Genomic DNA, 24,383 nt, shown 5'->3' with positions numbered 1-24,383 from the left:
TATTGAATAAAATAATCTGGATTGGAGAAACTACATAGTAAAAAAAAAACACACACAAAAAAAAAAACTTTTGTATATATGCACATTTTGACTTTTTCAGTTTCAATTTATGACAGCACTATAGTCACTCACTATCACAAATATGTTGTTTTATTTTGTTAAAACACATAAACACACTAAATTAGAACACACATATATTGCCTCCAACTTGAGGAACACATGCCTCATAATTTTATAATAGCAGTATTAATTTGTTTTTTTCATATCACACAATGAATTTACACACTCACCATCACACAAATATATTGTTTTATTCTGTTAAACCAAGTAAACACACTAAATTAGAACACACATATATTGCCCTCAATTTAAGGAACACATGCCTCATAATTTTATAATAGCAGTATTAATTTGTTTTTTTCATATCAGCAATCAATTTACACACTCACCATCACACAAATATGTTGTTTTATTCTGTTAAACCATGTAAACACACTAAATTAGAACACACATATATTGCCCTCAACTTGAGGAACACATGCCACATAATTTTATAATAGCAGTATTAATTTGTTCTTTTTATATCAATTCACACATTTTTTTTTATATGTCACTTTATTCACTATATTCTTAATTTTCACGTGAAGTTTTTACAATAAGCAGAAAATTAAAACTTATTTGAAGTTTCAAGTTTATTTTTTCTTTTGTAATTATTGTTCAAATAAAATCAAACAAACAATAGATTACGATACAATAATCTCTACATTCATTGGAAATTTTATATAAACAAGTGCCAAACAAGAATGACATAATTTACTATCATACTCGCATATGTTTAAAAAAAAATAGTGAACATCTGGGAACTACCCAGAATAAGAGAGTAGCTCCTAAAGATTTTTCGTTATACGAATAAATTTAATTCACATACACTCTCCAAAAAATCGCTAACACTTAAATTGATATTGTTTTTTGTAGTAAACACAAGAAATTGTTTTGTTGATTGTATATAGTTTAAAAAATATATTTTCACAAAACTTCTGTAATTTATCTGTTATCATAATAACTTGCAATCGAATCGCATCCAATAACATAACAAACCTTTTTAGCAGATATCGCTTTAATACATACAACTGTTTATCAAATGCAAATGTCAGATTGATACAGAGTTTCTAAATTAACATTGTTATTTCATTGTTTCTTATCCAAACTGATGTTTCCTCTTTAAGGTCATATCATTAGCTATTTACTAAATGTGAATGACAGTTCTCTGTATCAATATCTAACACACATTTGTTTTCAATGAACGTTATCCCATCCAATCGTAACACTTGATAATGTGATTGACAAATATGCAAACCAATAGAAATATACACTACCTATCAATGCAAGAACGATGAGTGTCTTTATAAATTAAAGTATAAAGCTGAAATTCATATTCCCATGATGTCAGTTTGATATATATCAATATAATATACCACATTATCGGCAGCATATATAGATGTTTTCTCATAAATTACGCTAAACTTTGGGAAGTAAACATACTTCAAATCTGTCCAATCCGCGAATCGGCTTTTGATTGACAGACATTAGGACCAATCCCCCAAGTTTTTTAGAAATACACACTACCCATCAATAAAAGAATGACGAGTGTCATTACAAATTCAAACATAAAGTTCAAATTAATACGTTTATGATGCCAGTCTGGTACATATTTACACAATACACCACATTATCGGTAGAGTAACAGAATTTATGCTTACCTGATAAATTTCTTTCTCTTACGGTGTATCCAGTCCACGGATTCATCCGCTCATCCCCTCAGGCTCCGCCCCCCCAGTCATTCGACCGACGGTTAGGAGAAAAAGGAGAACCATAGTGTGCAGTGGTGACTTCGTTTTCTGAAAAATAAATTTGAACCTGACTTAATTGCCAGGGCGGGCCGTGGACTGGATACACCGTAAGAGAAAGAAATTTATCAGGTAAGCATAAATTCTGTTTTCTCTTACATTGGTGTATCCAGTCCACGGATTCATCCTTACTTGTGGGAACCAATACCAAAGCTTTAGGACACGGATGAAGGGAGGGAACAAGTCAGGTAACCTAAACGGAAGGCACCACTACTTGCAAAACCTTTCTCCCAAAAAAAAAATAGCCTCCGAAGAAGCAAAAGTATCAAATTTGTAAAATTTGGCAACAGTATGCAGTGAAGACCAAGTCGCTGCTTTACAAACTGTTCAACAGAAGCCTCATTCTTGAAGGCCCATGTGGAAGCCACAGCTCTGGTGGAAAGAGCTGTAATTTGTTCAGGAGGCTGCTGTCCAGCAGTCTCATAAGTCAATCGGATAATGCTTTTCAGCCAAAAGGAAAGAGAGGAAGCGATAGCTTTTTGACCTCTCCTCTTACCAGAATAGACAACAAACAAGGATGACATGTGTCTGAAATCTTTAGTTGCTTTTAAATAGAATCTTAAAGCACGAACCACATCAAGATTGTGTAACAGCCGTTCCTTCTTAGAAACTGAATTAGGACACAGAGAAGGAACAATAATTTCCTGGTTAATATTCTTATTAGAAATCACTTTCGGAAGGAAACCAGGTTTTGTACGCAAAACAACCTTATCTGCATGTAACACCAGATAGGGTGAATTACACTGCAAAGCAGACAATTCTGTAACTGTTCGAGCAGAAGAAATAGTTACCAAAAACAAAACTTTCCAAGATAATCACTTAATATCTATGGAATGTAAAGGTTCAAACGGAACCCCTTGAAGGACAGAAAGAACTAAATTTAGACTCCATGGAGGAGCCACAGGTTTATAGACAGGCTTGATTCTGACTAAAGCCTATGCAAACGCTTGAACGTCTGGTACTTCCCCCAGACGCCTGTGAAACAGAATAGATAGAGCAGATATCTGTCCCTTTAAGGAACTAGCTGACAATCCTTTCTCCAATCCTTCTTGGAGAAATGACAAAATCCTAGGAATCCTAATCTTACTCCACGAGTAACCCTTGGAATCACACCAACAAAGATATTACCGCCATATCTTATGGTAAATGTTCCTGGTGACAGGTTTTCTAGCCTGGATCAAAGTATCTATAACTGATCCAGAGAACCCACGCTTAGATAGAATTAAGCATTCAATCTCCAAGCAGTCAGCTGCAGAGAACTAGATTTGGATGCTTGAATGGACCTTGAATTAGAAGATCCTGCCTCGATGGCAGTGTCTAAGGTGGAACAGATGACATGTCCATTAGGTCTGCATACCAAGTCCTGCGTGGCCACGCAGGCGCTATCAGAATTACCGAAACCTTCTCCTGTTTGATTATGGCTACCAGACGAGGGAGAAGGGGAAACGGTGGAAAAAACATAATTTATGTTAGCAAGAGTCCATGAGCTAGTGACGTATGGGATATACATTCCTACCAGGAGGGGCAAAGTTTCCCAAACCTTAAAATGCCTATAAATACACCCCTCACCACACCCACAATTCAGTTTAATGAATAGCCAAGAAGTGGGGTGATAAGGAATTGGAATAATTGTGCTTTATACAAAAAAATCATAACCACCACAAAAAAGGGCGGGCCTCATGGACTCTTGCTAATATGAAAGAAATGAATTTATCAGGTAAGTTCTTACATAAATTATGTTTTCTTTCATGTAATTAGCATGTCCATGAGCTAGTGACGTATGGGATAATGACTACCCAAGATGTGGATCTTTCCACGCAAGAGTCACTAGAGAGGGAGGGATAAAATAAAGACAGCCAATTCCTGCTGAAAATAATCCACACCCAAAATAAAGTTTAATGAAAAACATAAACAGAAGATTCAAACTGAAACCGCTGCCTGAAGTACTTTTCTACCAAAAACTGCTTCAGAAGAAGAAAATACATCAAAATGGTAGAATTTAGTAAATGTATGCAAAGAGGACCAAGTTGCTGCTTTGCAAATCTGATCAACCGAAGCTTCATTCCTAAACGCCCAGGAAGTAGAAACTGACCTAGTAGAATGAGCTGTAATCCTTTGAGGCGGAGTTTTACCCGACTCAACATAGGCATGATGAATTAAAGATTTCAACCAAGATGCCAAAGAAATGGCAGAAGCTTTCTGGCCTTTTCTAGAACTGGAAAAGATAACAAATAGACTAGAAGTCTTTCGGAAAGACTTAGTAGCTTCAACATAATATTTCAAAGCTCTAACAACATCCAAAGAATGCAACGATTTCTCCTTAGAATTCTTAGGATTAGGACATAATGAAAGAACCACAATTTCTCTACTAATGTTGTTGGAATTCACAACCTTAGGTAAAAATTCAAAAGAAGTTCGCAACACCGCCTTATCCTGATGAAAAATCAGAAAAGGAGACTCACAAGAAAGAGCAGATAATTCAGATACTCTTCTGGCAGAAGAGATTGCCAAAAGGAAAAAAACTTTCCAAGAAAGTAATTTAATGTCCAATGAATGCATGGGTTCAAAAGGAGGAGCTTGAAGAGCCCCAAGAACCAAATTCAAACTCCAAGGAGGAGAAATTGACTTAATGACAGGTTTTATACGAACCAAAGCTTGTACAAAACAATGAATATCAGGAAGATTAGCAATCTTTCTGTGAAAAAGAACAGAAAGAGCAGAGATTTGTCCTTTCAAAGAACTTGCGGATAAACTTTTATCTAAACCATCCTGAAGAAACTGTAAAATTCTCGGAATTCTAAAAGAATGCCAAGAAAAATGATGAGAAAGACACCAAGAAATATAAGTCTTCCAGACTCTATAATATATCTCTCTGGATACAGATTTACGAGCCTGTAACATAGTATTAATCACAGAGTCAGAGAAACCTCTTTGACCAAGAATCAAGCGTTCAATCTCCATACCTTTAAATTTAAGGATTTGAGATCCTGATGGAAAAAAGGACCTTGCGACAGAAGGTCTGGTCTTAGCGGAAGAGTCCACGGATGGCAAGAGGCCATCCGGACAAGATCCGCATACCAAAACCTGTGAGGCCATGCCGGAGCTACCAGCAGAACAAACGAGCATTCCTTCAGAATCTTGGAGATTACTCTTGGAAGAAGAACTAGAGGCGGAAAGATATAGGCAGGATGATACTTCCAAGGAAGTGATAATGCATCCACTGCTTCCGCCTGAGGATCCCGGGATCTGGACAGATACCTGGGAAGTTTCTTGTTTAGATGAGACGCCATCAGATCTATTTCTGGAAGCTCCCACATTTGAACAATCTGAAGAAATACCTCTGGGTGAAGAGACCATTCGCCCGGATGCAACGTTTGGCGACTGAGATAATCCGCTTCCCAATTGTCTATACCTGGGATATGAACCGCAGACATTAGACAGGAGCTGGATTCCGCCCAAACCAGAATTCGAGATACTTCTTTCATAGCCAGAGGACTGTGAGTCCCTCCTTGATGATTGATGTATGCCACAGTTGTGACATTGTCTGTCTGAAAACAAATGAACGATTCTCTCTTCAGAAGAGGCCAAGACTGAAGAGCTCTGAAAATTGCACGGAGTTCCAAAATATTGATCGGTAATCTCACCTCCTGAGATTCCCAAACTCCTTGTGCCGTCAGAGATCCCCACACAGCTCCCCAACCTGTAAGACTTGCATCTGTTGAAATTACAGTCCAGGTCGGAAGAACAAAAGAAGCCCCCTGAATTAAACGATGGTGATCTGTCCACCACGTTAGAGAGTGTCGTACAATCGGTTTTAAAGATATTAATTGAGATATCTTTGTGTAATCCCTGCACCATTGATTCAGCATACAGAGCTGAAGAGGTCGCATGTGAAAACGAGCAAAGGGGATCGCGTCCGATGCAGCAGTCATAAGACCTAGAATTTCCATGCATAAGGCTACCGAAGGGAATGATTGAAGGTTTCGACAAGCTGAAATCAATTTTAAACGTCTCTTGTCTGTCAAAGACAGAGTCATGGACACTGAATCTATCTGGAAACCCAGAAAGGTTACCCTTGTCTGAGGAATCAATGAACTTTTTTGTGAATTGATCCTCCAACCATGATCTTGAAGAAACAACACAAGTCGATTCGTATGAGATTCTGCTAAATGTAAAGACTGAGCAAGTACCAAGATATCGTCCAAATAAGGAAATACGACAATACCCTGTTCTCTGATTACAGACAGAAGGGCACCGAGAACCTTTGTAAAAATTCTTGGAGCTGTAGCTAGGCCAAACGGCAGAGCCACAAACTGGTAATGCTTGTCCAGAAAAGAGAATCTCAGGAACTGATAATGATCTGGATGAATCGGAATATGCAGATATGCATCCTGTAAATCTATTGTGGACATATAATGCCCTTGCTGAACAAAAGGCAAGATAGTCCTTACAGTTACCATTTTGAACGTTGGTATCCTTACATAACGATTCAATATTTTTAGATCCAGAACTGGTCTGAAGGAATTCTCCTTCTTTGGTACAATGAAGAGATTTGAATAAAACCCCAGCCCCTGTTCCAGAACTGGAACTGGCATAATTACTCCAGCCAACTCTAGATCTGAAACACATTTCAGAAATGCTTGAGCTTTCACTGGATTTACTGGGACACGGGAAAGAAAAAATCTCTTTGCAGGAGGTCTTATCTTGAAACCAATTCTGTACCCTTCTGAAACAATGTTCTGAATCCAAAGATTGTGAACAGAATTGATCCAAATTTCTTTGAAAAAAACGTAACCTGCCCCCTACGAGCTGAGCTGGAATGAGGGCCGCACCTTCATGTGGACTTAGAAGCTGGCTTTGCTTTTCTAGAAGGCTTGGATTTATTCCAGACTGGAGATGGTTTCCAAACTGAAACTGCTCCTGAGGATGAAGGATCAGGCTTTTGTTCTTTGTTGAAACGAAAGGAACGAAAACGATTATTAGCCCTGTTTTTACCCTTAGATTTTTTATCCTGTGGTAAAAAAGTTCCTTTTCCACCAGTAACAGTTGAGATAATAGAATCCAACTGAGAACCAAATAATTTGTTACCCTGGAAAGAAATGGAAAGTAGAGTCGATTTAGAAGACATATCAGCATTCCAAGTTTTAAGCCATAAAGCTCTTCTAGCTAAAATAGCTAGAGACATAAACCTGACATCAACTCTGATAATATCAAAAATGGCATCACATATAAAATTATTAGCATGTTGAAGAAGAATAATAATATTATGAGAATCATGATCTGTTACTTGTTGCGCTAAAGTTTCCAACCAAAAAGATGAAGCTGCAGCAACATCAGCCAATGATATAGCAGGTCTAAGAAGATTACCTGAACACAGGTAAGCTTTTCTTAGAAAGGATTCAATTTTCCTATCTAAAGGATCCTTAAACGAAGTACCATCTGACGTAGGAATAGTAGTACGTTTAGCAAGGGTAGAAATAGCCCCATCAACTTTAGGGATTTTGTCCCAAAATTCTAATCTGTCAGACGGCACAGGATATAATTGCTTAAAACGTTTAGAAGGAGTAAATGAATTACCCAAATTATTCCATTCTCTGGAAATTACTTCAGAAATAGCACCAGGAACAGGAAAAACTTCTGGAATAACCACAGGAGATTTAAAGACCTTATCTAAACGTTTAGATTTAGTATCAAGAGGACCAGAATCCTCAATTTCTAAAGCAATTAGTACTTCTTTAAGTAAAGAACGAATAAATTCCATTTTAAATAAATATGAAGATTTATCAGCATCAATCTCTGAGACAGAATCCTCTGAACCAGAAGAGTCATTAGAATCAGAATGATGATGTTCATTTAAAAATTCATCTGTATAAAGAGAAGTTTTAAAAGATTTTTTATGTTTACTAGAAGGAGGAATAACAGACATAGCCTTCTTGATGGATTCAGAAACAAAATCTCTTATGTTATCAGGAACATTCTGAACATTAGATGTTGATGGAACTGCAACAGGTAATGGTACATTACTAAAGGAAATATTATCTGCATTAACAAGTTTGTCATGACAATTAATACAAACAACAGCTGGAGGAATAGCTACCAAAAGTTTACAGCAGATACACTTAGCTTTGGTAGTTCCAGCACCAGACAGCGATTTTCCTGAAGTATCTTCTGACTCAGATGCAACGTGAGACATCTTGTAATATGTAAAAGAAAAAACAACATATAAAGCAAAATTGATCAAATTCCTTAAATGACAGTTTCAGGAATGGGAAAAAATGCCAAGGAACAAGCTTCTAGCAACCAGAAGCAAAGAAAAATGAGACTTAAATAATGTGGAGACAAAAGCGACGCCCATATTTTTTTAGCGCCAAATAAGACGCCCACATTATTTGGCGCCTAAATGCTTTTGGCGCCAAAAATGACGCCACGTCCGGAACGCCGACATTTTTGTCGCAAAAGAACGTCAAAAAATGACGCAACTTCCGGCGACACGTATGACGCCGGAAACAGAAAAGATTTTTTGCGCCAAAAAAGTCCGCGCCAAGAATGACGCAATAAAATGAAGCATTTTCAGCCCCCGCGAGACTAACAGCCCACAGGGAAAAAAGTCAAATTTTTAAGGTAAGAAAAATAATTGATTCAAGTGCATTATCCCAAATATGAAACTGACTGTCTGAAAATAAGGAATGTTGAACATCCTGAGTCAAGGCAAATAAATGTTTGAATACATATATTTAGAACTTTATTAAAAAAGTGCCCAACCATAGCTTAGAGTGTCACAGAAAATAAGATTTACTTACCCCAGGACACTCATCTACATGTTTGTAGAAAGCCAAACCAGTACTGAAACGAAAATCAGCAGAGGTAATGGTATATATATAAGAGTATATCGTCGATCTGAAAAGGGAGGTAAGAGATGAATCTCTACGACCGATAAAAGAGAACCTATGAAATAGACCCCGTAGAAGGAGATCACTGCATTCAAAATAGGCAATACTCTCCTCACATCCCTCTGACATTCACTGCACGCTGAGAGGAAAACCGGGCTCCAACCTGCTGCGGAGCGCATATCAACGTAGAATCTAGCACAAACTTACTTCACCACCTCCATAGGAGGCAACGTTTGTAAAACTGAATTGTGGGTGTGGTGAGGGGTTTATTTATAGGAATTTTAAGGTTTGGGAAACTTTGCCCCTCCTGGTAGGAATGTATATCCCATACGTCACTAGCTCATGGACTCTTGCTAATTACATGAAAGAAACATAAGCCAGATTGAAGGACCAAGGCGCTACTAGAGCATTTATCAATGCCGCCTTGGGGTCCCTGGACCTGGATCCGTAAAGAGAAAGTTTGGAGTTCTGACGGGACGCCATCAGATCCAACTCTGGAATACCCCATAGCTGGGTAAGCTGAGCAAAAACCTCCGGAAGGAGTTCCCACTCCTCCGGGTGAAAGGTCTGACGACTTAGAAAATCCGCCTCCCAGTTGTCAATTCCTGGGATGTGAATTGCAGATAGGTGGCAGGAGTGATCCTCCCCCCATTTGATGATCTTGGATACTTCCTTCATCGCTAGGGAACTCTTTGTTCCTCCCTGATGATTGATGTACGCTACAGTCGTGATGTTGTCCGACTGAAACCTGATGAACCTGGCCTCCGCTAGTTGAGGCTATGCCTGGAGCGTGTTGAATATCGCTCTCAGTTCCAAAATGTTTATCGGGAGAAGAGATTCTTCCCGAGACCATAGGCCCTGAGCTTTCAGGGAGTCCCAGACCGCACCCCAGCCTAACAGACTGGAATCGGTTGTGACAATGATCCACTCTGGTCTGCGGAAGTACATTCCCTGAGACAGGTGATCCTGAGACAACCACCAGAGAAGATAATCTCTGGTTTTCTCGTCCATTTGTATCTAAGGAGACAATCTGCATAATCCCCATTCCACAGTTTGAGCATGCACAGCTGCAGTGGTCTGAGATGAATTCTGGCAAAGGGAACAACGTCCATTGCCGCAAACCATTAACCCGATTACCTCCATGCACTGAGCCACAGAAGGCCGAGGAACAGAATGAAGAACTCGGCAAGTAATTAAAAGTTTTAACTTCCTGACCTCCGTCAGAAATATTTTCATCTCTACCGAGTCTATTAGCGTTCCCAGGAAGGGAACCCTTGTGAGAACTCTTTTCGACGTTCACCTTCCACCCGTGAGACCTTAGAAAGGCCAGAACTATTTCTGTATGAGCCTTGGCTCTTTGAAAAGACGACGCCAGAATTAATATGTCGTCCAGATAAGGTGCTACTGCAATGCCCTGCGGTCTTAGTACCGCTAGAATGGACCCTAGCACCTTTGTGAAAAATTCTTGTCCAGAAAGGCGAACCTTACAAACTGATGGTGATCTTTGTGGATAGAAATATGTAGATACGCATCCTTTAAATCCACGGTAGTCATATATTGATCTTCCTGGATCAATGGTAAGATTGTCCGAATGGTTTCCATTTTGAATGATGGAACTCTGAGGAATTTGTTTAGAATTTTTAAATCCAGGATTGGCCTGAAAGTTCCTTCCTTTTTGGGAACTACAAACAGGTTTGAGTAAAAACCCAGTCCTTGCTCTGCAGTTGGAACTGGGTGTATCACTCCCATCTTTAGAAGATCTTCTACACAGCGTAAGAACGCCTGTTTCTTTGTCTGGTCTGAAGACAAATGAGAAATGTGAAACCTTCCCCTTGGAGGAGAGTCTTCGAATTCTAGAAGATACCCTTGAGCAACAATTTCTAATGCCCAGGGATCTGGAACATCTCTTGCCCAAGCGTGAGCAAGAGAGAAAGTCTGCCCCCTACTAGATCCGGTCCCGGAGCGGGGGCTACCCTTTCATGCTGTCTTGGTAGCAGCAGCAGGCTTCTTGGCCTGTTTACCCTTGTTCCAGCCCTGCAAAGGCTTTTATGTTGCTTTGGGCTGGAAAACGTTACCCTCTTGCTTTGCGGTTGCAGAGGATGAAGCAGGTCCGCTCCTGAAGTTGCGAAAGGAGCGCAAATTAGCCTTAAAAGGTCTATCTTGTGGAAGGGCATGGCCCTTTCCTGATATTAAGAAATTTTGTTTTGGACGACACGTCAGCCGACCATGATTTGAGCCAGAGCGCTCTTCGCGCCACAATGGCAAAACCAGAATTTTTCGCCGCTAATTTAGTTAATTGTAAAGCGGCATCTGTAATGAAAGAATTAACCAGCTTTAGAGCATGAATTCTATCCATGACTTCGTCATATGAAGTCTCCCTCTGGAGCGACTCCTCCAGCGCCTCAACCAAAAAGCCGCCGAAGTAGTTACAGGAATAATGCAGGCAATTGGTTGAAGAATGATACCTTGTTGAACAAATATTTTCTTTAGTAACCCTTCTAGTTTGTTATCCATAGAATCTTTGAAAACACAACTGTCTTCTATTGGTATAGTTGTGCGCTTAGCTAGTGTTGAAACTGCTCCCTCTACCTTAGGGACCGCCTGCCACGCGTCCCGCCTGGGGTCAGTTATGGGGAACATTTTCTTAAAGATAGGGGGGGGGAACAAAAGGTACGCCTGGTCTCTCCCACTCCCTAGTCACAATATCCGCCACCCTCTTAGGGATCGGAAACGCATCAGTGTATACAGGGACTTCTAAAAACTTGTCCATTTTACACAATTTTTCTGGGACCACCATAGGGTCACAATCTACCAGCGTAGCTAAAACCTCCTTAAGAAGTATGCGGAGGTGTTCCAGCTTAAATTTAAACGCTAAGAAATCTGATTCTGCCCGCTGAGAAATTTTACCTGCGTCACAAATTTCTCCCTCAGACAGTACATCCCTCACCGCCACGTCAGAGGGTTGTGAGGGTACAACAGATAAATTATCCAAAACTTCTGATTGCTCATCCTCTGTTCTTAAAACTGAGCTATCATGCTTTTAGGAAAAACAGGCAGTTTGGATAGAAATGCTAATTGTTGCAATGTAATAGGGGCCAATGCGCTAGAGGTACAAGGCATCGCTTGCGCGGGCGTAACTGGTGTCGACACATGGGGAGAGGAAGGAGGGCTATCCTCATTACCTTCCGTTAAAGAATCATCTTGGACCACATTTTTAAGTGTCACTGCATGGTCTTTAAAATGATTGGATATGTTAGCACACTTTAAACACAAATGTAAAAAGGGGGGACCACCATGGCTTTTAAACACAGAAAACAAGGTCTATCTGTAGTCTCAGACATGTTAAACAGACTTAGACAGCACTCAAATACAGTAAAATACAATTTTTGAATAAACAGTACTGTGCCTTTAAATAATAAAAAGCGCATACTTTTTTACTAAACCTCCAAAAATCATCCAATCTTTATGAAATTTTCACCATATGATCCTAATGCATTGAAATGATTGCACAGTAAATTTCAAGTCAATTAACCCCCTACTGCCCAAACCGGAGCAAATTAACCATGCCACAGCCTTTGCTGTGTCCTACCTTCCTTGGGGATTAGTTTTGATCGAAAATAAACCTCTCTGAAGTCCTCAAGTAATCTTTGGACCCTTCACATGTATCTTCATGAAGCTGTTTGTAAAATCAACTGCGCAACTGAGGCGCGAAATTCAGGCCCCCTCCATCTTCCCTCAGGAGTTTGTGGGGCCTTCCCAAGCCAAAATAGGTGTCTAAATATATGCCATGCGGAATAAAACCCCAAAAAGTGTTTTTAAATGTAATATAAAACTTGTATAATGTCAGATTATCTTACAAAATAATCGATTGCCCCTTAACAGTGTCCACCAGTGTTTTGAGCCCTTACAAATAAGCCTTCCTTCTATACTAAGTCTCAGAATATGGCTTACCTTTCCCACATGGGGATTCTGTCAGTCTTCTAGCATTACTAAGTCTTGACTAGAAAAAATGACTGAAACATACCTTAAAGCAGTTAAGCCTGCAAACTGTTCCCCCCAACTGAAGTTTTCCTGTACTCAACAGTCCTGCGTGGGAACAGCAATGGATTTTAGTTACAAGGTGCTAAAATCATTTTCCTCTCAGCAGAATCTTCATTTTCTGCCTCAGAGTAAATAGTACAAACCGGCACTATTTTAAAATAACAAACTTTTGATTGAAGAAATATAAAACTACAAACTAACACCACATTCCCTTTACACTCCCGTGGAGATGCTACTTGTTAGAGCGGCAAAGAGAATGACTGGGGGGGCGGAGCCTGAGGGGAGCTATATGGACAGCTCTGCTGTGTGCTCTCTTTGCCACTTCCTATAGGGATTGAGAATATCCCACAAGTAAGGATGAATCCGTGGACTGGATACACCAATGTAAGAGAAATATAGGTATTTATTTCTATTAAATCACGTTAAAATTTGGGGAGTGAACAAACTCCAAATTTGTCCAATCCGTGTATCGGCATTTGATTGACAGCTTTCATGACCAATCCCGCAAATGCATTATGATAGGTCGCTTAATCAGCCAATCCGATTACAGCTAAGGGTATAAAAGTTTGACGAGAAGCTTTTAAGATTGCCCTTTGATACAGCCACCCAGTGAAATGCGTCAGTGGCGTTCCTGTCCCCCTTCTCCCCCTTTTTCTTTTTTAAACGCGCTATGCTTGTATTTTTGCACTAAAATGATAACAAAAAATGGTATTTATAGGTATCCTTGAATTTATATGGGGCATCCCATACTAACATTTGCTCTTTATTTAATTGTACCTCTTACCTTCTTACCTTTTCCCCATGATAATGGTATTCTAAGGTATAGATAACGGTATTTAAAAGGTACAGTTTTCTGGTATTTCCAGACTAATACTCTGTTAAGGTAATTAAAAAGGTATAAGATTGGTCTCTTCTGAGCCCTCATTTATCCAGACGTTTCATAATAACGGTATTAACAGGTATAACTGGTATTAATAGGTATTTCCAGAACAATTATTTGCAACCACGGTAATTAAAAGGTAAAGACATTGGTCTCTTCGGAGTTACTATTTGCCCTGGACAACCACTACAACGGTATTAATAGGTATATCCAGTATTTCTAGAAAAGTTATTTACCTATTACGGTATTACAAGGTATAGACATCAGTCTCTTCCTAGTCATCTGTTCAGGCGATTATTACTACGGTATTAATAGGTATATCTGGTATTTCCAGATAGGTTATTTACTGACCTTGGTAATTAAAAGGTATAGACATTGGTCTCTTTTGAGCCATTACTTGCTGAGCCCAATTTAAGCGAACAGTATTAATAGGTATATCTGGTATTTCCAGAAAATTTGCCAATAAATTTGACACCTATATACTTTGTGCCACAGTACAGATTATTCCTAGCCCTACAGTTGTCGTCTCTGAACCACAATCTGGTAAATATAACCACTATTAACAGGTACATCTGGTATTCTCAGAAAGTTCATCTGTTTATAATCTGGCACAGAGTATTAATGCCATAGCATCTGACCATCACTCTTAATTCAAAAGTACGAACATCATGCCAAGCCCATGTCTATGTTTTCACAGAAACAGTATTAATAGGTATTCCAATAGATCTTAGTATTCTTATTTGTTTGCAGTACACTGTGATTGGCTTGCTTTTAAGATTATTCCAACCCCTTTATTTCACCCAAAATAAGATATTTATATGGTCAATAATTTAATAATGGAACCCAAGGCAAAGGTATGGGCAATGGTCTCTTTTGAATCATAATGAGGTGAGCACTATTTCAGTAAAAGGTATTAATAGGTATATATACCATTTTTCGGTAAGGTTATTTGTCCACATTTGGGCATCTCTATACAAGAGGTACAATACTGACCCCTCTTAATTATATAGTCGTATCTTCTGAACTACAATCTGGTAGACACTATTGTAGCCAACGGTATTAATAGATATATCTGGTATCTCCGGAAAGATTATCTGCCAATAATTTGGCACTCCAGCGTATTTATAGCCATTATACGATATCTATACCTCAATAATTACAGAGTCAAACAAGAATCCCAAGCAACCTCACTTACAGAGAATATTTAAAGCCACGGATTCCATACTCTGTCATAATTAATTTCCTATACAAGCATATGCATATTTCAAAAGTGTGTAATTCTTTTTTTCCTTTTAGCTAATTTAATAAAGGTTAAGTTTTATTTATTTCTCCTGCCTTATACCACCATATTTATTCTAATACAATATGACCACGTTATGCGTGCTATATTTGTACTCTTTTTTCAGATCTTTACTGATGAGTCTCTATGCTCAGACTTGCACACAGCATAGGAAAAAATATACAATGCTGTGGTACCATTAGTTAGATCACAAGTTTGTTAAAATGATTTTTAAGACACCTTTGCTAATTTAATAGTAAACAACAAATGGCGCTAAATGTAGTTTTTATAAATACATTTTTATAAATTAATTATAAATGGTGGCACAGGAGCGGGGGGACGGCATTGCAAAAGAAACCTCTTCTGCAATGTTAAATTTTCCCCAAACGATTGAACGTCACAAGTGGCGATTGCATGCGGAAAGGTTCCCTGCTTGTGAACCTGTTTGCCTTCAGGAATAGTAAATCCCATTATTGCATTACTTAAGTTACTGCACTTGTTATTTAGCAAGCTGTTAGTTGTATAATGATTTGTATTATGTTTTTTGTCATTTGAAATAAACAGATTGCTACTCTTTTCCGCTTATATTTTCCTTTACACAGTAATCATGTGTATTGTTTTCCTCATTTCATATACAGCATTAACAATTAATAAGGCACAGAGATTATCTTCCTCATAATAATTTATGTATTGCCAATACTGATAAAATATCAGCCAATGACATTGTTCCGATAGCTACATTTTACACTACAATGTACTGTATATAAACAAGTCGCTGAGCTGTACTTACAATTAAGTTGATGACAGCTAAGATAAACAGGAGGACAATGACACAAATTGCTAAGTTTCCTTTCCGACCTCGTAAACCAGTTTTATGCAGTCTGTCTTCATCAATGGGAATATAACCGGCTTTAAAATTACTATTATGTTCCTTGTTTACATTTCTGCGCTCAACAGCTTTTTCCCGCATTGACTTCTTGATGGGGCCATTGGAACTCTGCAAAAATTAGATAATAGGAAATAATCATAAAGACAGAGAGGATAGCAGCCAGGAATTAACTTAATTTTATCATTTCATAATTGTTAGAGAGTATGTCCAGTAGCATTATTTAAAGGGACCATATATTTAAAAATAAATTTGCTTCATTCTCGTATCCTTTGTTGAAGAACATACCTAGGTAGACTCAGGAGCCACAATGCACTGCTGTGAGCTAGTTAGTGATTGGCTACTCATATATGCCTCATGATTGGCTCACCAGATGTGTTTAGCTAGCTCACAGCAGTGTATTGTTGCTCTAGAGCCTACTCTTCAACAAAGGATACCAAAACAACAAAGCAAATTTGATCATTGGAAAGTTGTTTAACATTGTTTGTTCTATCTGAATCACAAACATTTCATTTTGTCGTTACTGTCCCTTTAAAAGACTGCATTTTTAGGCTGATAATTTTCTAACATGCCTTACATTTTTGATATTGAGCTGAAGACAACAGGAACCAGGGTTCTTACACCTGTGTCACAAACATATCAATTTCCCAATGTTATTGTCTGAGATGATTGAAACAAGTGAAAAAAAGGATCTAAAACAGACTGCACGCACAGGTATCCCACTGCATGCACATTTGTATCCCACTGCATGCACATTTGTATCCCACTGCAAGCACATTTGTATCCCACTTTATACAAACTTACAGATTCCTAACTTTTAAGAACAGATAGCACAATGAAAGTTGTCACTAAGAAGCTGAATAATAGAAAATATAAACTAACACCAAAACAAACCAACTGTGTGTGTGAAAATCACCATTTAAAGGGACATAATACTCATATGCTAAATCACTTGAAACTGATGCAGTATAACAGTAAAAAGCTGACAAAAGCATCTCTATGTAAAAAAGGAAGATATTTTACCACACAATTTCCTCAGCTCAGCAGAGTAAGTTCTGTGTAAAAAGTTATACTCAGTTACTGCCCAGCTGCAGGTTTAAAAAAAAAGAATGAAGAGATTAACAGCAGCCAATCAGCATCAACAGTGCTGAGGTCATGAACTCTTTTAAAGTGATCTCATGAGATTTCACTTAACTCTCATGAGATTTCATTGTAAACTTCCTTACACTGAATAGAGAAATAAGATGAGTGTGCACAAAAGTTCGCTCCTTCCGCTGTCCCGGAACAGACATACTGATTTGCTGCTTAGAAGTCCTTTACAATGGGATGTGGCTACTGAGGAACTTTTGAGGTAAAATATCTTTCTTTTTTACATAGAGATGTTCAGGAGATATTTTATAGTCAGCTTTTTACAGTTATACTGCATCAGTTTCAAGTATTTAAATATTTGGGTATTATGGCCCTTTAAGCAACTAATAAATTAATAACTACAAAATGGGGAAGAAATATGATGGGGGGAACAAGTGAAATGTTATACATACACACCAAGCATAAACACCCACATGCCAACAACTATACAAATTACTAGTGTTAAAGCCTGTGTACACGGGCCAGCGCAGGGTATTGTGGGGAAAGTAGTGCAGTACCTAAAAACTCCATTATCATTTTTTTTTTTTTTTTTATTCATTTTTTTCTGTAGTGGTCCCATCCCATCTATCTGGAGCAATGTAACATTAAAGGGATAGTCTAGTCAAAATTCAACTTTCATGATACAGATAGAGCATGCAATTTTAAGCAAATTTCTAATTTACTCCTATTATAAATGTTTCTTTGTTCTCTTGCTATCTTTATTTGAAAAAGCAAGAAAGCATAGGAACCAGCTCATTTTAGGTTCAGCACCTGGGGCGAGATTACATATGTGGCACAGGCTTCAGCGTAACTGCTGAAACCTGCGCCGCCTGTAATTTCACCTCGCACATCGGGGTATCACATATGAGGCGCCGGCAGTTCATAAAGTGCCGTAAGTCTGATAAACTAGCGATGTCCAGAAATGAGCGTAAATGCACATTTCTGGATTTGCCAGTGATTTACTGCACTTTAGAAACTGCTGGCGCCTAAGAAAATAAAAAAAAATGTCAAAATGTCCCGTAAAAGTTTAACACGCCTCCCAATAATAAACCTGACACGTAAAACCCCTATATCCGCCATCAAACCTAGTATTAACCCTTAAACCGACAACCCCCCATAACGCAATATGCCTAAACTATTAACCCCTAATCTGCCATTCACCCACATCGCGATCTACCTAATTAAAGTATTAACCCCTAAATCCGCCAACATCGCAAACTACCTAATAAATGTATTAACCCCTAATCCGCCATTCACCCACATCGCAAAGTCCCTACTAAAACTATTAACCCCTAATCCAACATTAACCCACATCGTAACAAACATTATAAATCAATTAACCCCTAATCTGCCAAACCCACACAACATAATAATCCTAATAAAACTATTAACCCCTAAACCGCCAAACCCACAGAATGCAAATAACTAATTAAATTACTAAACCCCCTAACCTAACACTCCCTATATTAACCCCAATTACCTAAATTAAAAAATACTAAATTACAAACAATTAAAATAAAAAAACTAACATTGCTTAAAAATAAATAAAATAAAAATTAAATTATTCCAAGATTACAAAAAATAAAAAATTCTAACATTACATAAAATAATAAACCAAATTATCAAAAATTAAACGTAATCCCTATGAAAATAAAAAAGCCCCCCCCAAAATAAAAACACCCTATAATCTAATGCTAATCTACCAATAGCCCATAAGAGGGCCTTTTGTAGGGCATTGCCCTAAATTAAACAGCTCTTTTACCTTAAAACAGTAACAGTAAAAACCCCCACCCACCAAACCCCTAAAATAAAAAAAACCTAACTAAAAAAAAGCACATAAAATGCCCCTTTAGTTGCAATGGGTAGTTTAGGATTTTTAAGTGTTAGGTTATTTTATTTTGGAGGTTTGGTGGGTGAGGGGTTTTACTGTTAGGGGGGGACTTAGTATTTTTTAAGGCAAAAGAGCTGTTTAAAGTGAATGTAAATTTTGATGCTAATGTGCCCGTTTTTTAAATATTTGATTAAAAACAGGGGCACTTTAAGTCATCAAAATTTACATTTCACTTGTGAAAAAATACTTACCTTTTAAACCTGACAGCCGCTCCAGCTTCCCCCGGTCGTCGCAAGCCATTTCTGATGTCAGAAATGATGGATCGGTCATCCTCCAATCACGGCTTCCCCTCCGGGGGAATAAGTGTCTGATTCAATGCCGTGATTGGAGAAAGACGGATTCCTCATTTTAGACCCAGGAAGAGACTTTGCGACGGACGGAGGAAGCTGGAGCGGCTGTCAAGATTAAAAGGTAAGCATTTTTTTCACAACAGGAGTGAAATATAAATTTTGATGAATTAGAGTGCCCCTGTTTTTAACCGGTCACTTTAGCATCAAAATTTACATTCACTTTAACTTAAGGCAATGCCCTACAAAAGGCCCTTTTAAGGGCTATTGGTAGTTTAGCATTAGATTAGGGGGTATTTTTATTTTGGGGGGGCTTTTTTATTATCATAGGGATTAGGATTATTTTTTTATTTTTGATAATTTGGTTTATTATTTAATGTAATGTTAGATTTTTTTATTTTTTGTAATCTTAGATTAATTTAATCTTAGTTTTTTTTTATTTTGAAGTAATGTTAGCTTTTTTATTTACATTTTTTGTAATTTAGTATTTTTGAATTTAGTTAATTGGGGTTAATTTAGGGGGCTTAGTAATTTAGTTATTTGCATTGTGTGGGTTTGGCGGATTAGGGGTTAATAGATTAATTAGGTTTTTTTGCGATTTGGGTTAATGGCGGATTAGGGTTAATAGGTTAATTAAGTTTATTGCGTTGGTGGGGGATGGCGATAGAGGGATTAATTGTTTTAATAGGTACTTTGCTATATGGGTAAATGGCGGATTAGGGGTTAATAGTTTATTAAGGTATATTGCGTTGTGGGGTGATGGCAGTTTATGGGTTAATCACTTTATTAGGTATTTAGCGTTGTGGGGGTTGGCGGATTAGGGGTTAATAGATTAATTAGATGCTCTGCGATGTGTGGGTTGGCGGATTAGGGGTTAATATAGTTTATTAGTTATTGCATTGTGGGGGGATGACGGTTGACAGGTAGATAGATATTGCGCATGCGTTAGGTGTTAGTTACTTTTTTCAGGGGGCTACGGTGCTCACATATTCAGCGCAAGTCTTGTGTGGCAAGGTGAAAATGGGATAAAATTTCTCCATTTTCGCAGCGTAAGTCCTTGCGCTGAATATGTGATACCGATTTGCGACGCGGTTCTATGTTAGTTTATGGGAGTAAAAATTGCGGGCGATGGGTGAAATATACGTGCCGCATTTATATGTGGCGCTGTATATGTGATGTAAAAAGATTTTGCAGGCGACGCTGCATATGTAGTCTTGCCCCTGGGTAGCACTTTCTAATTGGTGTCTTAATGTGGCCACAAATCAGCAAGTGCTACCCAGGTACTGAACCAAAAATGAGCCAGCTCCTAAGCTTACATTCAAATAAAGATAGCAAGAGAACAAAGAAAAATTGATAATAGGAGTAAATTAGAAAGTTGCTTAAAATTGCATGCTCTATCTGAATCATAAAAACAAAATTTATGCTTACCTGATAAATTTCTTTCTTTTGCGATATACCGAGTCCACGGATTCATCCTAACTTGTGGGATATTGTCCTTCTTGACAGGAAGTAGCAAAGAGAGCACCACAGCAGAGCTGTCTATATAGCTCCCCCCCTTAACTCCACCCCCCCCCAGTCATTCGACCGAAGGCCAAGGAAGAAAAGGAGAAACTATAAGGTGCAGAGGTGACTGAAGTTTACATAAAAAAAAATAAAAAAAATACTATCTGTCTTGAATAGAAGGGGCGGGCCGTGGACTTGGTACATCGCAAAATTTCAGGTAAGAATAAATTTTGTTTTCTTTTGCAAGATGTACCAAGTCCACGGATTCATCCATCCCAGGTGCTATCAAAATCACAGAAGCTCTCTCCTGTTTGATTCTGGCAATCAGACGCGGAAGGAGAGGGAAAGGTGGAAACACATAAGCCAGGTTGAACGACCAGGGTACTGCTAGAGCATCTATCAGTACTGCCTGAGGGTCCCTGGACCTGGATCTGTAACAAGGAAGTTTGGCGTTCTGATGAGACGCCATCAGATCCAATTCTGGTGTGCCCCATAGCTGAACCAGTTGAGTAAACACCTCTGGATGGAGCTCCCACTCCCCAGGATGAAAAGTCTGACGACTTAGAAAATCTGCCTCCCAGTTCTCTACCCCTGGGATATAGATCGCTGATAGATGGCAAGAGTGAGTCTCTGCCCATCGGATTATCCTGGAAACTTCTATCATCGCCAAGGAACTCCTTGTTCCCCCCTGATGATTGATATAAGCTACAGTCGTGATGTTGTCCGACTGAAACCTGATGAATCTGGCCGAAGCCAGCTGAGGCCACGCCTGAAGAGCATTGAATATCACTCTTAATTCCAGAATATTTATCGGTAGGAGGGCCTCCTCCTGAGTCCACAAACCCTGTGCTTTCAGGGAATTCCAGACTGCACCCCAGCCCAGTAGGCTGGCGTTCGTCGTCACAATAACCCACGCTGGCCTGCGGAAACATATTTCCCTGGACAGGTGATCCTGTGACAACCACCAGAGAAGAGGAGTCTCTGGTCTCTTGATCCAGATTTATCTGAGGAGATAAATCTGCATAATCCCCATTCCACTGTTTGAGCATGCATAGTTGCAGTGGTCTGAGATGCAAGCGAGCAAACGGAACTATGTCCATTGCCGCTACCATAAATCCGATTACCTCCATACACTGAGCCACTGACGGCAGACGAATGGAATGGAGAGCTCGGCAGGTGGTTAAAATCTTTGATTTCCTGACCTCCATCAGAAAAATTTTCATGTCCACCAAATCTATCAGAGTTCCCAGGAATGGAACTCTTGTGAGAGGAATAAGAGAACTCTTTTTCACGTTCACCTTCCACCCATGAGATCTTAGAAAAGGCCAACACTAGGTCCGTGTGAGACTTGGCAAGTTGGAAAGTCGACGCTTGAATTAAGATGTCGTCTAGATAAGGCGCCACTGCTATGCCCCGCGGCCTTAGAACCGCCCGAAGGGACCCTAGCAACTTTGTGAAGATTCTTGGCGCCGTGGCCAACCCGAAGGGAAGAGCCACAAACTGGTAATGCCTGTCCAGAAAGGCAACCTGAGGAACTGGTGATGATCTTTGTGGATAGGAATGTGTAGATACGCATCCTTTAGATCCACGGTAGTCATATATTGACCCTCCTGGATCATTGGTAAAATAGTCTGAATGGTCTCCATCTTGAAGGATGGAACTCTTAGGAATTGGTTTAGGAACTGGGCAAATCACTCCCATGGTAAAAATGTCTTCTACACAGCGTAAGAACGCCTCTCTTTTTGTCTGGTTTACAGACAATTGAGAAAGATGGAATCTCCCCCTTGGAGGAGAATCTTTGAAATCTAGGAGATATCCCTGGGTTACAATTTCTACAGCCCAGGAGTCCTGAACGTCTCTTGCCCAGGCCTGAGCAAAGAGAGAGAGTCTGCCCCCTACTAGATCCGGTCCCGGATCGGGGGCTACCCCTTCATGCTGTCTTAGTGGCAGCAGCAGTTTTTTTTGGCCTGTTTACCCTTGTTCCAAGCCTGGTTAGGTCTACAGGTTGGCTTGGATTGAGCAAAGTTCCCCTCTTGCTTTGCAGCAGGGGAAGAGGAAGCGGGACCACCCTTGAAGTTTCGAAAGGAATGAAAATTATTTTGTTTGGTCCTTGCCTTATTTGACTTATCTTGAGGGAGGGCATGACCCTTCCCTCCAGTGATGTCTGAAATGATCTCTTTCAGTGCAGGCCCGAATAGGGTCTTACCTTTGAAAGGGATGGTCAAAAGCTTAGATTTACATGACACATCAGCCGACCAGGACTTAAGCCATAACGCTCTACGCGCTAAAATGGCAAAACCTGAATTCTTCGCCGCTAATTTAGCAAGATGAAAAGCGGCGTCTGTAATAAAAGAATTAGCCAACTTAAGAGTCTTAATTCTGTCCAGAATATCATCTAGTGGGGTCTCCATCTGAAGAGCCTCAAACCAAAAGGCAGCTGCAGTGGTTACAGGAAAAATGCACGCTATAGGTTGAAGAAGAAAACCTTGATGAACAAAAATTTTCTTTAGGAGACCCTCTAATTTTTTATCCATAGGATCAATGAAAGCACAACTGTCTTCAATAGGTATAGTTGTACGCTTAGCCAGAGTAGAAATAGCTCCCTCCACCTTAGGGACCGTCTGCCATGAGTCCTTTATGGTGTCAGATATGGGAAACATTTTCTTAAAAACAGGAAGGGGAGCGAACGGAATACCTGGTCTATCCCACTCCTTAGTAACAATGTCCGAAATCCTCTTAGGGACCGGAAAAAACATCAGTGTAAACGGGAACCTCTAAATATTTGTCCATTTTAAACAATTTCTCTGGAACTACAATAGGGTCACAATCATCCAGAGTCGCTAAAACCTCCCTGAGCAATAAACGGAGGTGTTCTAGCTTAAATTTAAATGCCGTCATATTTGAATCAGTCTGAGGGAACATCTTTCCTGAATCTGAAACCTCTCCCTCAGATAGCAAATCCCTCATCCCTACTTCAGAACATTGTGAGGGAATATCGGATACGGCTACTAAAGCGTCAGAAGGCTCAGCATTTGATCTTAACCCAGAGCTACTGCGCTTCCCTTGCAACCCTGGCAACTTAGATAAAACCTCTGTGAGGGTAGTATTCATAACTGAGGCCATATCTTGCAAGGTGAAAGAATTAGACTCACTAGAAGTACTTGGCGTCGCTTGTGCGGGCGTTACTGGTTGTGACACTTGGGGAGAACTAGATGGCAAAACCTGATTACCTTCTGTCAGAGAATCATCTAATGCCAAACCTTTATAAGTCAAAATATGCTGTTTGCAATTTATAGACATATCAGTACAAGTGGGACACATTCTAAGAGGGGGTTCCACAATGGCTTCTAAACAAATTGAGCAATGAGTTTCCTCAATGTCAGACATGTTTAACAGGCTAGTAATGAGGCAAGCAAGCTTGGAAAACACTTTATTTAATGGGGAAAAAAAATACAATTTGCAAAAACGGTACTGTGCCTTTAAGAGAAAAAAAGGCATACACAAACTGCAAAACTGCTTAAAATAACTCCAAACTTTCTGAAATGTTTACAGTATACCTCTCAAGCTTTAGTAAGATTGCACCACAAATATTAAGGTAATTAACCCTTAAATGAGAAAACCGGATTAAAAAGAGTCAAAAACCCGGTAAAACCCTTGTCAGTACCCTGCCAAAGCTCTGCTGTGGCGCCTA

General features: G+C 39.2%; 1 protein-coding gene across 1 annotated transcript in view; it reads right to left on the bottom strand.

Annotated features, from left to right (window-relative positions):
* SGCB (sarcoglycan beta) overlaps positions 1–24,383 on the bottom strand; it is a 124,280-nt gene that overhangs the window by 77,872 nt on the left and 22,025 nt on the right. Inside the window, exon 2 of the mRNA XM_053703974.1 lies at positions 15,788–15,994. Within this exon, the coding sequence (XP_053559949.1) occupies positions 15,788–15,994 (207 nt within the window). The remainder of the gene's footprint in view (positions 1–15,787; positions 15,995–24,383) is intronic.

The sequence above is a fragment of the Bombina bombina genome, chromosome 2 (assembly GCF_027579735.1).
Source record: "Bombina bombina isolate aBomBom1 chromosome 2, aBomBom1.pri, whole genome shotgun sequence".
NCBI lineage: Eukaryota > Metazoa > Chordata > Amphibia > Anura > Bombinatoridae > Bombina > Bombina bombina.
Note: the sequence above shows the minus strand (reverse complement) of the source record. Positions and strands in the feature narration are given on the sequence as shown.